This window comes from Dendropsophus ebraccatus, chromosome 6 (assembly GCF_027789765.1).
Source record: "Dendropsophus ebraccatus isolate aDenEbr1 chromosome 6, aDenEbr1.pat, whole genome shotgun sequence".
NCBI classification, from domain to species: domain Eukaryota; kingdom Metazoa; phylum Chordata; class Amphibia; order Anura; family Hylidae; genus Dendropsophus; species Dendropsophus ebraccatus.
The window spans coordinates 71,108,521-71,124,953 of NC_091459.1; the positions used below are offsets into that span (position 1 = coordinate 71,108,521).

General features: G+C 43.9%; 1 protein-coding gene across 2 annotated transcripts in view; it reads right to left on the minus strand.

The window, feature by feature from the left end:
• Positions 1-16,433, minus strand: part of LOC138794882 (actin-like protein 6A) — a 32,899-nt gene continuing 16,466 nt past the window's right edge. Inside the window, exons 7-14 of one of the 2 annotated variants that reach the window (XM_069973809.1) lie at positions 10,594-10,700; positions 9,962-10,051; positions 9,818-9,879; positions 9,374-9,488; positions 7,512-7,592; positions 6,133-6,228; positions 4,864-4,950; positions 1-489 (exon numbers count right to left, since the gene is read on the minus strand). In XM_069973809.1, the coding sequence (XP_069829910.1) occupies positions 409-489; positions 4,864-4,950; positions 6,133-6,228; positions 7,512-7,592; positions 9,374-9,488; positions 9,818-9,879; positions 9,962-10,051; positions 10,594-10,700 (719 nt within the window). In that variant the 3' untranslated portion in view covers positions 1-408. The remainder of the gene's footprint in view (positions 490-4,863; positions 4,951-6,132; positions 6,229-7,511; positions 7,593-9,373; positions 9,489-9,817; positions 9,880-9,961; positions 10,052-10,593; positions 10,701-16,433) is intronic. The other variant, XM_069973808.1, reaches the window with a different exon arrangement.

Below are 16,433 nucleotides of genomic sequence, written 5' to 3' on the forward strand. Positions count from 1 at the left end.
TAGTTTAACGAAAATGCTAAATATAAAAAAAAAAAAAAAAAAAAAAACTGCTGAATTTCATTAAATATTTTACAAAAATAAAAGGGGGGGGGGGGGGGGGGGAGTTAGCAGTTTAGCAGTTTCTAACAAATCTCATGTGTTGATCCTGATGCTTGTCCTGAATTTGTCAATGCCAGAAACCGCATTAATGATGGGAGTAAAGGGGAAGCTCCATGGGAAAATTATAAAATAGGAAGAGGTTATTGCTTGGAAAACGTTTTATGCAAATGCTTGCTACCCAGATTTCTATTGAGGAGTCAAACATCTATGGGAGGCTGTTAACTACAAAAGAAGTCCATTGGTTTCCTGAGTGAGCAAAAGCTATTTCATACAAGGGCACAAGACGGGACAGTAACCTGAAATAAACCACTAAGGACATTTTCTTTCCACACACTGTTTTCCTCCTTCTTCATATTCCTGTTTAGAAATCCACATCTGCTGGAATGTGCCCTGCAAGAAAGACAATTTAGGCTCAAGGGATGTATCCTTATCACAATTTTTATACAAGTATTTAACTTATCAGATTCCTGCAACAACAATCGGCTTGTTAAGATCTCGTGAGATCTAGTTTGTTGAGTAATCAAGCGGTTCGCATGAAGTGCAGTGGTTGTTTGCTTGCTAGTCAGCTGCTGGCACAGTTAGGGTCAACTTTAAACAGAAAGATTATCTGACAGATTATCTGCCAAAGATTTGAAGCCAAAGCCAGGAAGACTATAAACAGATCAGGTCATAAAGGAAAGCCTGAGATTTCTCCTCTTTTCAAATCCATTCCTGGCTTTGGCTTCAAATCTTTGGCAGATAATCTGTCAGATAATCTTTGTGTAAATGGACCAATCATCAGGTTATTGAGTGGTCCTAGGAACACTCATTAACGATATTCAGCCCGTGTAAAAATGCCTTAAGACTCATTCTTAAGCTGCATGCAGACACAGAACAAAAGACAAAAAAAAAAAAAAAAAAAAAACACACCAACAACACCAAGCAACTGTACTGCAAAGGGGCATAAATTGCTTAATGGAAACTGGAATCTTTCCTTCTCTCTCTTGGTGCCTTCACACGTACCGGATCTGCAGCGGATTTCACGCTGCGGGTTTGCAGAGAAATCCGCTGTGGATCCATGTAGCGTGAAGGTCTATTGGTTACATATCCACAGCAGAATTTTCATTGGATTGCTGTGGATATGTAACACTTTAACCCTCATAGCATACTTCTCCTGCTCCAGGCTCCTGCTTGCTTCAGGGCCCCCAGCATTTCCTGGCGGTCAGCCAATTAGTGCGCTGCCTCACCCTTCTTAAAAGTCTTCCCAAACTTGGGCAGGTAAACAAGAAGTAGGCAGCAAGATTTTTGCCATTGAACTAAATATTTTATTTTATTTTATTACTGGAAGGATAAGGATGGGTCTTTCAGGGGACAACTGAAAGTTTTATTTTTATTCTCCCTAGAACGCAGTATACCTTAACCCCTAGACGACCCTGGACTTACCTGTACGTCCTGGGCCGCCTAGGGTAGTTCAGTGCGGCGCCACGGTCCTGGGTGCCGCATGAAATCCGGGACCGCGGCTATTAGCGCCTAATAAAAGTTTGAATCACCCCCTTTTTCCCATGTTATAAATAAAAATAAACAAACATGTTTAGTATTGCCACGTGCGTAAAAATATATAAATTTATCACATTCCTGATCTCGCACGGTAAACGTCATAAGTGCCAAAAAATTGTGATCATAAAGTCACATATGCGCAATCAAGTTACTGATAGAAAGTACAGATCATGGCGCAAAAAAAAATGACACCTCACATAGCCCCATAGAGCAAAGGATAGAAGCGCTATAAGCCTAGGAAGAGAGCGATTTTTAGGAACATATATTTGTTAACAATGGTTTAAATTTAAAAGCCATAAAATAAAAGTTCTTTTTCAATTTCACCAATCATTTAATTTTTTTCTGGTTTCGCAGTGTACTTTATGAAAAAACTCAGCCTGTCATTGCGAAGTACAATTAGTGGCACAAAAAATAAGGGCTCATGTGGGTTTCTAGGTGAAAAAAAGCAACTGCTATGGCCTTTTAAGCACAAGGAGGAAAAACTAAAGACAAAATTTGAAATTGGTCCGCTCCTCTAAGGGTTAAAAAAAAAACAAAAAACACATAGGTATCGAATAAATATTTACTACTAGCCCCATATTACACTCTTAGCTGCAAGTAAAAAATTACAGAAAAAATAGAGAGATCGACATTAAAATCAAAAAATTATAAACAGAAAAAAGAAAAAAGGTTTTGTTTCTCTTTTAAAAATACCCCTTTAAATGACTTCATTAAACGAACGATTCAAAAAAATTGGTACTTACTAGAGAGCGACCCTATATTAAAAGAAGTAGCATCACGGAAACCTCTGATTACCCAAAGGAAAAATCGCACTATCGGTGATAATATGAACAGCGCCCAAATTCAACACCAATTAACTTGGCTAGATAAATTAGGACCCAAAGGCAATAAAAAGTGTTTTCAATGCTCAGTGTGTAATTATAATTTAGCCATGAATATTGTACAGTTAAACGGAAAACAATGGAAGGTGAAACAACTCATAACCTGCCATTCTATTTATAGTATATGCGATAATTTGCCCATGCCAACGTTTTTATATAGGTAAAACAAAAAGAAAGCTATACTACAGAATAAAAGAACATTTCCATTCCCTGGTTACAGGGAAAGGCTCTACTAGATTTATTGAGCATATTCACACGGCACATAAAGGTGAGAAGGATCACTTAAAATTTGCAGGACTGGAACGTATCTTTGCACCAGAGGGGGGCGGTGACCGACATACCCTTTTGTTGCAACAAGAAGCTTACCTTATTTCCTACTTTGATGCTACCGGACCAGCAGGGTTAAACGATAGAAATGAATTTAATGCCTTTATTTAGTTGTTTTTAATGTTTTTGTTTAACCCTTTGAGGACCAGGCCCAAAATGACCCAGTGGACCGCGCAAATTTTGATCTTAGTGTTTCCGTTTTTCCCTCCTCCCCTTCTAAGAGCTCCAGCACTTTCAGTTTTTTATCTACAGGCCATGTAAGGGCTTATTTGTTACAGGAATAGTTGTACTTTGTAATGGAGTCATTCATTTTACCATAACACGTATGATGGAATTCCAAATATATTATTTATGAAGATATAAATTGGTGAAATCGCAAAAAAGAATGCAATATGGTAACGTTTGGGGGGGTTTCTGTGTCTACGTAATGCACTATATGGTAAAAGCGACATGATACCATTACTCTATAGGTCAGTACGAACACAACCATATGCAGGTTTACGCAGATTCTCTAATGTTATATATTTTTTTAAAATGAAATCCTTTTTTTTGGCAATTAATTATAAATAAAATGGGACTATTGTGACGCTTATAACGGTTTTATTTTTTCACCTACGGGGCTGTATGGGGTGTCATTTTTTCCGCCATGATCTCTAGTTTTTATTAATACCATATTTGTGAAGATCGGACGTTTTGATCACTTTTTATTAATTTTTTTATATATATAATGTAACATAAAATCGGTAATCCGCGCACTTTTTTCCCTCTTTTCGTGTACGCCGTTTACCGTTCGCAATGACGCTTGTTATATTTTAATAGATCGGACAATTACGCACGCTACGGTATATTATATGTTTATCTATTTATTTATTTTTATATATTTTATTTATATAATGGGAAAGGGGGGGTGATTTCAACTTTTATTGGGGGAGGGGTTTTGGGGTAGTGTGTTAGTGTTTTTAACTTTTTTTTTTTTTACACATTTGAAGTCCCTTTGGGGGACTTGTACATACATTACTTTGATTTATACACTGATGAATGCTATGCCATAGGCATAGCATTGATCAGTGTTATCGGCGATCTGCTCATTGAGCCTGCTTGTGCAGGCTCAGTGACCAGAGCGCCGATCGGACCGCACGGAGGCAGGTGAGAGACCTCCAGCGGCCCGTTTTACCGATCGGGACCCCCGCAGTCACACTGCGGGGGTCCCGATCGGTAAGTGACAGGGGACTCCCCCTGTCACTTACACTTAAACGCCGCGGTCGCGCCACGATCGCTGCAGCGTGTCATTGCCGGTAAGGTCCCGGCTGCTGATTGCAGCCGGCCCCCACCTGCTATGAAGCGCGCTCCGCTCCGGAGCACGCTTCGTAGCGTGAGAAACACCCAGGGCGTACAGTTACGCCCTAGGTCGTCTGGGGACAGACTTCCATGGCGTAACTATACGCCCTGGGTCGTCTAAGGGTTAAATGCACTATTTCATTGTTGTTGTGTATGTAAATAGATAGGCATTATTTAATTATGTAGATAACGTAGGACGTCATACGCAGCCGTGAAGAAGCGCCGAATAGGCAGGAAACAGCTGTCGCTGCTACACGCTAGGCGTCCTCTCGTTATACCTGTTTTTATGATGTTTGCAGAAATCTAATAAAGATACGGTGAAGACTTCTATGGGTGAGTGCCATGTCTATGCTCTTCGTTTGATACAGATCTTAGCTGCAAGTATATTATGCCTCAAGTAGTTTGACATACCATCAAAAGTATCCAGGAATAGTCACCCAGAAATTTTTAGGACAACAGAAAAAAAAAAAAAAAAAAACACAATCAGTGGCCCTGACAATAGGCCTGTGCATAACAGAGCAGTGTTGATCAGGGAAATGATCATTGCCCTGTTAATGTGTCATAATCATACTGAGAACCAGTTGGAAATAGTACATATTTTATATTTTGTTGAGAAATCTAATACATACTGTACTATTCTTATGCAGAGTACACAAATTGCCATTCACATGTAAATACCTACCAGAGAGGCGAGGATAGAACCACCAATCCAAGAACTAAACCTTCGCTCTACTGTCGTGTTATTTGCAATCAGCTTTAACCTCATGCTCTATTGATGGAGAAAAAATAGTCATTAAGGTAGGCAACATGTAATTCTCACCCTCATGTGTTACTCTCTTATTGACAGTAAAGGAATAAAGAAATGAAAGCAATAAAGGAATGGAAGCTTATACTGATGCAAAAATATAATCACACAATTCCTGAGATTATCCCTAGATGGCAGAACATCTTTTATATAGCAATATTATGCTGTCTGCAAATACAGGTCCATAATTGGGCACAGTATTATACCCACTGATTTTAATGGACACTTTTACACATCCGCAGTAGCTACAGATATGTAAAAGGACTGATCTGTGTGGGGAAAAAAATACTGACAAGCCATTATACAGCCCACATATCCATCCATGTCAAGCAATGGTTCCATGCAAATGAAGACAGTTAAGGATACACTTGCATAATCATATCCACACTTGCAAGTCCACGATTATAGGCAGGATTTCTGACATGTGAACAAGGCCTAAAGGGAAATGCTCTGCTAGTAAAGAGGTTCCAAACTGCTTACATGGCTTTATAGCTTGCTTTGGAGCCACTCTTACTGGTCAGTGACTGCACACAGAGTGAGCTGTATTTCTCTGGCACAGACAATGCACACACAATGTATGTACAGATCTCTGCTTACGTAGCTATGTAACCATGTAAGCAGTTTAGGATGTGTTTTCTAGCCGACAGTTTCCCTTTAAAGTGTACCTGTCGTTTGGCAAAACTTTTGACATGTCGCAGAGACATGTGAAAAGTTTTGATCGGTCTGTGAATAGGTGTTTAGACCCATACCGAGAAGACCACGCTAAGCGTTGTGTTTTCCAGACTCTCTGTCATGTGATCAGTTGGGCTTATAATAAAGCCCAAATGATTATGCTGACACAGAGAGGGTAGAGAATGCGCTGCAGCATGGTCCTTTCCTCGCTTGTTCGGCCGATCGGTAAAGGTCTGAACACTTTTACACGAACCGATCAAAACTTTTGACATGTCAAAAGTTTTCCCAAAGGACAGTGACCCAAAGGTTACAACACTGCCGGTTTTCATTCCATTACCAGACTCTATAAAACCTGCAAACAGGATAGCCTATAACATATCACATTTTAAGCATCAATGTATTTGAAAACATGTGTGTGATCATACTCATATCTGAAGTGATCTAATCAAGAAAAGGCCACTAAAAGTCACCTACCGGTGGAGTCTTTTGTGAGAGTTCTCGAGTCAGCCTGTCTGTAAAGCCTTGTAACAAGGTATTCCCTCCAGCAACAATCACGCTGCCATACAATCCCTATCAGAAGAATATAAAAGTCAATCACTGGGACAAAGTAGTCAACCCAACAACTTGCAGTAAGCTTTAGACTTTGTGACACCTAGGTGACTATATTGAATAAGGTTTCCCCCCCCCCCCCCCAAAAAAAAAAACAAAAAAAACACTGACAAATACATTCACACATTACAAAAATCAGATGTAATAACATATGCTTCCATCCCACACCTTCACTAGCTGACGTTACCTCATTTCAATATATTAATTACATATCCTAAGCAAGGTTATCCAACTGTTTCAATTCATCAGTTGCCAGAAGGCAGGCCTGGTTTCTCCGGTCTTAAAACACCCTTTAATATATCAATGGACTCTATACCAACTTTAAATCTGACAGCCTATACCTCGCCACGTCCTACTTTAACACTCAACGAATGCCCCTTTTTATCTGTCAGAGCACAAGAAGAAAGAAAAATAAGAACGAAGAAGACGGGCATCACCATTCATTCTTCTGATTCACTCATCCACATTCCACTATATATATTTTTTTTCCTATATCACTTTTAGCCCACCATTAATTTTTCACCTTCTTGACCCAGGTCAAAGTCTCAGGCCTCCCACCTGGACCCCCCTCGAACTATTGATGGGCAGTCCTGATGAGGACACCAACTCTCCCCAGTCCACATCCAAAAGGGCCCCACCGTTCTCCACTTAATTGTGGCCCGTGTAGGGTACCAAACTGGATTTCCCACTCGAGTCCGCAGGTCCATATATATAATGGAGCCCTATGAGCTGAACAGGTCCCCAGTCCATACATTCTGAGGCTTCCCTGTTATTGTTTTTAGATTATTATCATATTATATTATTGTGCACCAGCTATCATCATCAGGTACCACCATCCATCATTCTTATGTCCTATCATTCATATTTTACCCTGTCCACCACTCCGACCTTCTCTATTATCTCCAACTATATTGAATAACATTAACATGTAAATCTTACAGCAAGGTAAACTCAAAAAGACAATAAAGCCTATATAGAATTCACTTTTGTTTTGTAGTACATTTTATCATAAAATTAATAGTGCCATTAATTTATCCTAGAAAAAAAAAAAAGGTCTCATACAGCACTGTAGAGAGAAAAATAAATGAAATATGGTTCTTAGAGGGTGTGGAGAGAAAAGAAATTTGCTTTCTCCTTATGGAGGTTAATGTAAAAAAATAAAAAATAAAAAAAATAAAATTCATAGACATCTCTATTTATGGCATAAGGTTTATTTAATAAAGTCATTGTATTTCTATACTTACCGGCCTGATATCAATGTCACACATTCCAACACTTGTAGTTACAACATGACTGACACCAAGCATAGTATTACCAGACAAACCCTGAGGGGGGGGGGGGGGGGGGGGGGGGAACAAACAAAAAAAAAAAAAAGAAAAATAACACACGTCAAATAACCAACCAAAACTCAGAGATCAATGCCATAAAAAAAAAAACATTATTTGAATTCACTTAAAACTATTTTTAAGGTTTGGATAGGATTGAATAAGGATGGTCCCACGATTAAAACTTATTCCTGATCCAGAAAATAAAGAATAAGCACAATTACAGGAGGTCTGACATCTAGGATTCTCAAGAAAAAGGTATTAACTTGCCTGCCGGAATGGAGTAGTGGTCGCTAGAGTTCAGCAAACCTGTCTGGGATCAGTAACGTTCTCTGAACCCTCTGCATTCGATTCCCTGCAACTGCATAATTTGGATGTGGCCCTAGGGCTGCCAAGAAAACATGGATACAGCCATAGGTGGGAGAGCACCACGCTTAGCGCAGTCTTCTCCCGGCTCAATCTCTTGGTCGGTACGGGTCTGAACATTTAGACCTGAACCGATCCAAACTTTTGACATGTCTCTATAACATTTGTGAAACGACAGTGACACTTAAGTGCTTAATGTTTAACTTACGCATTAGTACAACAGAGAAATATATATGTTGAAGGGAAAGGACAGAATCAGGGATTTGATCAAATTCCGGGAAATTATGAAATTATCATGCCATTCCATCATTTCCCTACGGAATTGATCAAATCACTGACCCCTTTCAGGAAAGTAATGTAATTTCCCCCGCGACATGGAATTTGCTTACCGTATCGCCTCTCTGCTCCCAGTCCCCTCCGCCGCCATATGCCTGCCGGGAAGTGTGCCGCTCTGCTCCCCGTCCGCCTCCGGTCCAGTCCGCCCCGCAACATGCCTTCTGCTCCCCGTCCGCCCCAACGCTGTATGCCTGCCGGGAGGTGTACCGCTCTGCTCCCAATCCACCTCCGGTCCCGTTCGCCCCGCCACCATATACCTGCTGGGAGGTGTGCCTCTCTTCTCCCCGTTCCGCTCATTTCCCCTGCTTCACGCCTCCTGCTTCCCCAGCCAGTCTGCCCCACCGCCATATGCTGGGATTTGATCAAATTCCAGGAGTCTATCATTTCACTGCAACATATACACTGATCCCTCATAGCATTAAATTGTACCCGATCACAATGATTTTCTCTCCAGACTGGCGTGCAATCACAGCTGAGAGCAGGATATTGGTTGCCATCCCACACCCAGAAAGTTCCGTAAACAAGACCTATTAATTAGAAGAGGGCTTGTGCATGGAACTTCCATTGAGGTTAATGTGAGTGGTGTAAAAGGCTGCATCCTGTGAACATGCCAAAGATGTCCCAGATGGCAAAAGTCTTGACGATGGCCTCCACCCAATGAGACAGGGCACATTATCCTGCTAAGAAAGGACACTGCCATTAGAGAAAATTGTTGCCATGAAGGGGTGTACAGTCTGACAGTTTGCATTCTTTATAGTTCTCTCAATGCAATAGAAGCATCATAGGAGCTTTTATTGCAATGAGGGAACTGATCTGGTTCTGTCATTGCACTACTGGATTTGAATCTGCCACCAGTTTAGGCGAGCTTGTGACAGCGGCAGGGAAATTAAGGGAAGCAGAAATAGACTTTGGTAGTGCTTGGGACTCTTCGATCCCTAATAGATGTGGTGGTCGCACTGTCCGTAGCAATTATAGGGTTAACTATCAGCACGGGAGCACTGCAGTTATTTTTACAATTATTTTAACAGTTATTTTGTACATAGAAAACATGAGAATCTACCAAGTTAACAAATACTGACCTTAACATTTGAAGGGTCAAACAACCCTTCTGGAATTTTTAGACGTTCTGCTCCAAAGTCGCAGTTATAACCATTTGGAAACTCGTAGTGGACAGTAGGCATCTGTGCTGCCACCCTACAAAAATGTGACAGAACAACTCTTATAAGGTCTTTCGACTGCTATTCTTTTATGCACTATGCAAGGGACCAAGAGACATTTGTTACATGTGGAGATAAAGTGATTAAGGCATCAAACCAGGAGATGGGTCTTTACAATTGAAGTAGACAGACTATGAAAGACCCTACTCCAGGAGACAGTAATGGCATCTACTATGCCAAGCATCTAGGGCTGAATGCTTATCTACTAACAGATTGCATTTAGAGGCATTAAGGTGTTTCAACTTCTATATCATTGAAATGAAACCTATTAAGAAAAAAAAAAAAAAAAAAAAACAAACAACTTACTGCTCGTCGTAGGTGGAATCTGAAACTTGGAGAGCAGATGCTTGGAAATCCTGTATTACAGACTGATAATAGAAGAGGGAAGAATGAATACCCATTAGGTGATAGAAACATACATACATACATACAAAGTAACCATGGACTTACACTGCACATGTAATTGTGCCAAGAACGTGTGACCTGAGGTAGCTTCTCTTTTCTCTTCCAATTAGCTGGAGCTCCCTCCCGTACTGGCTCCTGAAATTTCCCAAAAACAGGATCTCAGCATCAACCATGTTCTGTTAAGTCACATTATCAGACTAAATGCACGCAGAGTGGATTTGCTGCCGATTTTCCCAGTAGATATCCACTCTGATGATCCACAGTTGCTATGGCTCTAAAGCATTCAGGTCCCTGCTGCTGCCACCAAGTGATTGGCTGAGTGGGCAGACCTGCCTGCACAAAACATCTTTGGAATCAGGAAGAGGAGACAGTAGCAGGGATCAGAAGACTTCAGAACCATGGTGACTATGGATTAGCGGAGATAAACATGCAAACTAATTGCGACCGGTAAACCCCTTTACATCTACAGTTTATGACGTTAGTTATTACAGGTGTTCACCTATGACTTCAATAGGATTGTCAAAATGCACAGAAGACCCAATTGTGTTTGGATTTTGCTTCAGATAACCCTCAGATCTGCAAGTAAATCTGCAATCTGGGGATTTTGATCAGAACTGCTGCAGAAATTTTCAATAGTTCATTTTCCCTTCTAATACGTATTAACAAACGTTTCCTACCTTCGATGCAATCATGTACGGCGGGATCAAGTCCACATTCATCTCTTGAAATAATTCTCTACATTGCATAGTAATGAAATCTCCAGCCAGAGGGGATTTTACAATCCCTGAAACAAGATAAAAAAAGAAGATGAAATTAGTAAGCTGAAAGGCCTAAATATAGCTAGTTTAACTGAAATATCACTGGAAATTTCATGTCACTGCTTAACAACTTTCTCCTATAATGCCTTACTGATGTTTTAACATGCATATATGTGAAATGTTGGGGAGTATGGAGTGGGCTCCATAAATGCAGGAGGCAGCTGTGTTATACCACCAACACCCATATGTGGCACCAAGGAGGGCTCAATATCGAATCCTAATTTCCCAGATGCTGCAGTTAACAACAATGCCAGCGTCCAGGTAATTAGATATCCAATTGTGCAGTCTACACAGAACGAAAAGTGATGGGTATCAAATGGAACCAATCCAGATTAAGAAAAACATGGCTGCTATCTTCCAGCTGTAGCAACTCTCCTGTCCTCCACTTGGATGTGGTTTTGCAGCTCAGTTCCACTGCAGTGAAAAGATCTGACTTGCCATACCACATATACACACAGCATGGGGACAATGCCATTAACAACCCCTTTAATTGTATTACTTTTAAAATAGAGGAAGTAACTGAAGTGATACCAGCTCCCCACTTTGATACACCTGCACATAAGCCCCCAACTCCAACAGTGTATCTATAGACTTGCAGTGGGAAAGTTTCTTTATTCAGTGATCAATATGAACAACGGAGGGTAAATCCCAACCAATGTGTTTCCTGTACAGAACCTACCCCTAGTCATAACTAAATGTATGCTCCATACTGGAAAGGCGTTGGCGTGAGTTACCATCCATTGTTCTTATGGATAAATGAATAAAGAAAATATTTCACACTGCAACACTGAGCCCAGCTGTTCTTTGGAAATCTATGTTAATAGGTGTTCCTAGGTGAGTGCAGGGCAGAATTGTAGCTGTTCGCTGCTCACTGTGAAACCACCAACATCTTGTGTAAGGGATCAGCTTTGAGAATTTTGAAGGCTATGTCTGCACAGTACAGGCGATAGCTTTAAATCCAATAATTTGTCCAGCCTTAAATTGTGAAACAAGGAATTTTTATTATGCACAAACTCCATTAAAAAACATGGAAACAGAGGGGCGTGGCCTGGACATGGCGGAGTAAGCAGCACACGGCTGGAGCTCCGGGACCACTCGGCCTATTTTCAGACCTCAGCACTTCTAAACTCCATCAATCTCACCCGAATGACCCGTTCCCGCAAGGGGAAGCCCCTCGTGACGGATTCCCAGCAGAAGACAGACTCGGGGGCCATGGAGCGGTACCTACGGAACACGCGGTCCATCTCCTCACAGGGCAATCATGGCGGCTCACTGCAGGCGGGAGCGCCGGTATCTCCACAGGCGCGGTCAGCCTCCCCGAACGCCTCCGGCTCCTCCAGCTCCACAGGAGACACCAGGGAGCATGACACGGGTTACCCGGACCCCGGCATTTCGGCCTCCCCGGTCCCACCGTGGTCTGACGCGCCTCCCGTGTGTGACGGACAGAGACGGGCGCCATCTTGGGCACATGTTGCCGCGCCGCCGGCACCCGCCATGTTACAGGTCAGTGGATCTGACAGGGAGAGGATTGATATGATGGAGGAGTGGGACTGGAAGGCGCACCTCAGGGCCCTGCCAACTAAGTCTGAGCTGGACTCCTTGTTTATTAAGCTGGAATCCTCTCATAAGCAGGACATAGCTGCTCTCCATAAGGATTTACAGACAGTGGGGCAGAGAATTGTAGAGGTGGAGGAGATACAGGAACAGACCCTGACTACCCTAGATCTACACGGCCAAGCCATATAGGCCAACTCACTTCAGATCTCTGAACTTCTCGCCCACGTAGACGATTTGGAAAACCGTCATAGACGCAATAACTTGCGCATCCGGGGCCTGACTGAAGAGATAGGCCCCAATCAATTAGAGACTTGGGCCACGGACTTTTTCCTACACCTCCTACAACGATCCTCAGACCAGATCATTGAAATAGACCGTATCCATAGATCTCTGGGCCCGAAATCGACTGACCCTGCACGTCCTAGGGACGTAGTTTGCAGGATTCACTTCTTCAAAGACAAAGAAGCCATCCTCCAGAAAGCCAGGGAGTCCAAGGACTTATCCTATAAGGGCAACAAACTGCTGGTGCTCCCGGATTTAGCCCGACGTACCCTGCAGCTTCGTAAGGCTCTGAGACCGGTTCTGGAGGTTCTGAGGGAGCGCGACATTCCCTATCGCTGGGGGTACCCTTTCCAGTTATTCGCCAGAAAGGATGGCAAGTCGGCAACGTTTCGTTCTCTGGGGGACCTTCCGAAGTTCTTAGGGACATTTGAGCTGCCAATGATCTCTATACCAGATTGGCCGTCTGTTTGTAGCCTTCCCTCTTTGCCACCTGGAGAAAAGTGGCAACAAGTGGGTCCCAAGCCGCAGAGGAAGGCTCGCATGCGACGTGCACCCCCTACCTGATTACAAGAGACACTTGCCTCCTTTGTGGTCTATGTTCCGTGTTCACTGATTTATAATCTTACCTGTTTTTCCTGAAGCTATGTGCTGAGGTTCATATTTGTGTTCCCATCGAGGGTTTTTTACTAAGGCTGGGGTGGGCCCAATTGCTACCCGTCTGGTCTCCCATTCCCCCACATAGGGTTGACAGCCTTGAGCTGTTACTGTCGGCTGACACTTAAGAGATGTTTTTGGTAGCGTGTTTGGTGGCTGATTTAGCTTCCTCTTTTTCTATGTTCGTTTGTGTCTTGTTTGTTGTGTTGGTCTGTGTTTCCCTCCCTAGCCCCTCTTTCTCTCCCTCATCCCTTCCTCTTTCCTCTCCTTTCCTTCCTAGTGGGTGCTCGCCTCCGCATCGCCTTGGGCGTGGTTTATCTCCTTGGTATTCGTCCGGTTCCCAGGTGACATCATGGCAGACTTGACATTCTGCTCGTACAATGTACGAGGCCTAAATAATCCATCCAAACGGAGTCAGATTTTATACCGCCTACACAAAAAGAAGGTACAGATAGCCATGATTCAGGAGACTCACTACAGTCTTCTTAGTACACCCCACAGCACCTCCAGATATTATCCCTCGTGGTACCATAGCCGCCACCCTGACAAGAAAAAATGTGGCGTCTCTATAGCCATACATAGGTCGCTCCAACATGAGTTGGTTAGTACACTGCATGATGATGAGGGGCGTTACCTGTTTGTAAAACTTAAACTTGCGAATGTTGTGCTCACCATTGGTAACTTATATCTCCCTAATCAAGGACAAGCAGACTTCGGTACCAGGGCACTCCGAGAACTGTCCTCGTTTGCAGATGGCACTCCTGTCTTGCTGGGGGGCGATTTCAACCTTTGCATGGACCCAGGTATGGATTCCTCAACGGGTAGGTCATCTGTTCCCCTCCGTACATTGAAAAAAAGCCTCTTAGCACTGAAGCTGGTGGATCTGTGGCGGGTGCTCCACCCTGGCGTCCGGGACTATAGCCATTACTCTCAGGTCCACAACAGTTATGGTAGGCTAGATCACCTCTTTGTCTCTCATGCACTCCTGGACTTTCACCCGAAGGCCTCCATGGATGTTTTTCTCTGGTCGGATCATGCTCCAGTGCTGGGTTCCCTTAGGATAGCTCCCCATTTCAACAAATGTTACAGCTGGCGTCTGAACGACAACTTGTTAAATGACGAGCTATGCCTTGCGGACGTTAAAAAAACCATAGGGGACTTTGAGTCCACCCACGCAGAGGACCCCACTGGCCACCCGATAAAATGGGAGGCCCTAAAATGCGTCCTGCGCGGAGTTTTTATTTCACATGGGGCACGGATTAAAAAGTCCAACGCCGCCAAACTGAAGAAACTTCTAGCGGATCTGGGCCAGAGAGAGACGTCCAATAAGGCATCCCCGACACCTGCTCTGGAGGCAGAACTTCTGACCATCCGGCAGAGTATCCTGAATATCCTAGATAAGCGTTCCCTGTGCATGCGGGATAGACTGAAGTGTAATTACTTTGAATACGGTGATAAGTGTGGCAGACTACTGGCCAGGACTGTGCACCCCAGACCTCAGCAGTCATACTTATTCTCTATGAACTCCCCTACCAAGGGTGCTGTGTACTCCACGGCAGATATCCTGGAGGAATTTAGAACTTATTACTCTGACCTTTATAACTTGGGTTCCCATATGCCTGCTGATCCTGGGGTGGCGGCAGCTACAGAGGCTTACCTGGCGGAGTTTGCTCCTCCACGAATCCCTGTGGATGAAGTGGAGGATTTGGATTCTGATTTTTCCTCTGAGGAGGTGTTGGGGGTCATCAAGAAGCTGAAGGCCGGTAAGAGCCCGGGTCCTGACGGGCTCACTCCACGATTCTATAAGGTACTTGGAGACTTGATCACCCCCTTCCTAGTACGCTCCTTTAATGCTATCTCCCCTGAATGCCCATTCCCGCCCCAGGCCCTAAGGGCCCACATAACGGTTATACCGAAGCCCGGGAAGGACGCGACAGTGTGTGGGAATTTCCGCCCTATATCCCTGATCAACATTGATCTTAAGATCTATTCCAAGATCCTAGCTCTTCGCCTCCAACCTTGGATCCCCGGTATGATTAACCTAGAACAGGTGGGTTTTGTCCCTGGTCGAGAGGCCAGGGACAACACTATCAAAACTGTGTCCTTGATCTCCGGGGCTCGGCGTTCTGGGAGCCCCCTGTGCCTCCTGACGGTAGATGCCGAGAAAGCTTTTGATAGGGTGCACTGGGGGTTCCTAGAGGAGACCCTTCGGGTGGTGGGGTTGGGCCGTAAAATATTGGACAGAATCCTCGCCCTGTACTCGGGCCCGACAGCTCAGGTGCGAATAAACGGCTCTTTATCCAGCCCCTTCGGGGTTACTAATGGTACCCGACAGGGTTGCCCCCTATCCCCCTTTTTATATATTCTAGTCATGGAGAGCTTAGCGAATGCTCTGAGACGAAACGAGGCCATAAAGGGTGTGTGCGTGGGGCATCAGGAACATAAATTGTCATTATTTGCGGACGACCTCATGATCTATATGTCCTCCCCTAGGGTGGGCCTCCCCAGCATCATGTCGGAGTTTAGAAGATTCGGTTCCCTTAGTAACTTCAAAGTGAACCTGCAGAAGTCTGAGATCCTAAATGTTACTATCCCTGCTCGAGAGGTGGACCTGTTATGTGCTAGCTTCCCATTCAAGTGGAGATCTGATTACATCAAATACTTGGGAGTCAGTGTACCGGCTGACCCCTCCCACATTTATAATCTCAACTTTGCGCCCCTTCTTTCTACCCTAGAGAAGGATCTTCGGAGTTGGAGTGCCTTGCCTTTATCCTGGTTTGGTAGAATTAGTGTATTAAAGATGGACTCCCTCCCGAAGATCCTGTACTACTTTCAGACCCTCCCTATCTGTCTCCAGTGTTCCTTCCTAAAGCGAATCAGGCGTATGTGTTCCAAGTTTGTGTGGGGGTCGTCCAGGGCGCGCTTGCGGCACTCGGTTCTTATCAGGCGGAAAGATAGTGGTGGTACGGGCTTACCTGACTTCACTGTTTACTACAGAGCATCTATCGCTGCCTGTGTCCTGGACCTCCTCCACAGCAAAACGACTAAACTCTGGGTTGCCCTGGAGCATGCCCTCAACACACATGCCGCGCAAGGGATCTTTTGGATTCCCAAAAGGGTGGACACGAGACATCTTGACTTGTCCCCCCTGCTGAGGACCCTGTATTCCTCTTGGAAGGGCTTTGCAGTCAAAACAGGTCTGGTTT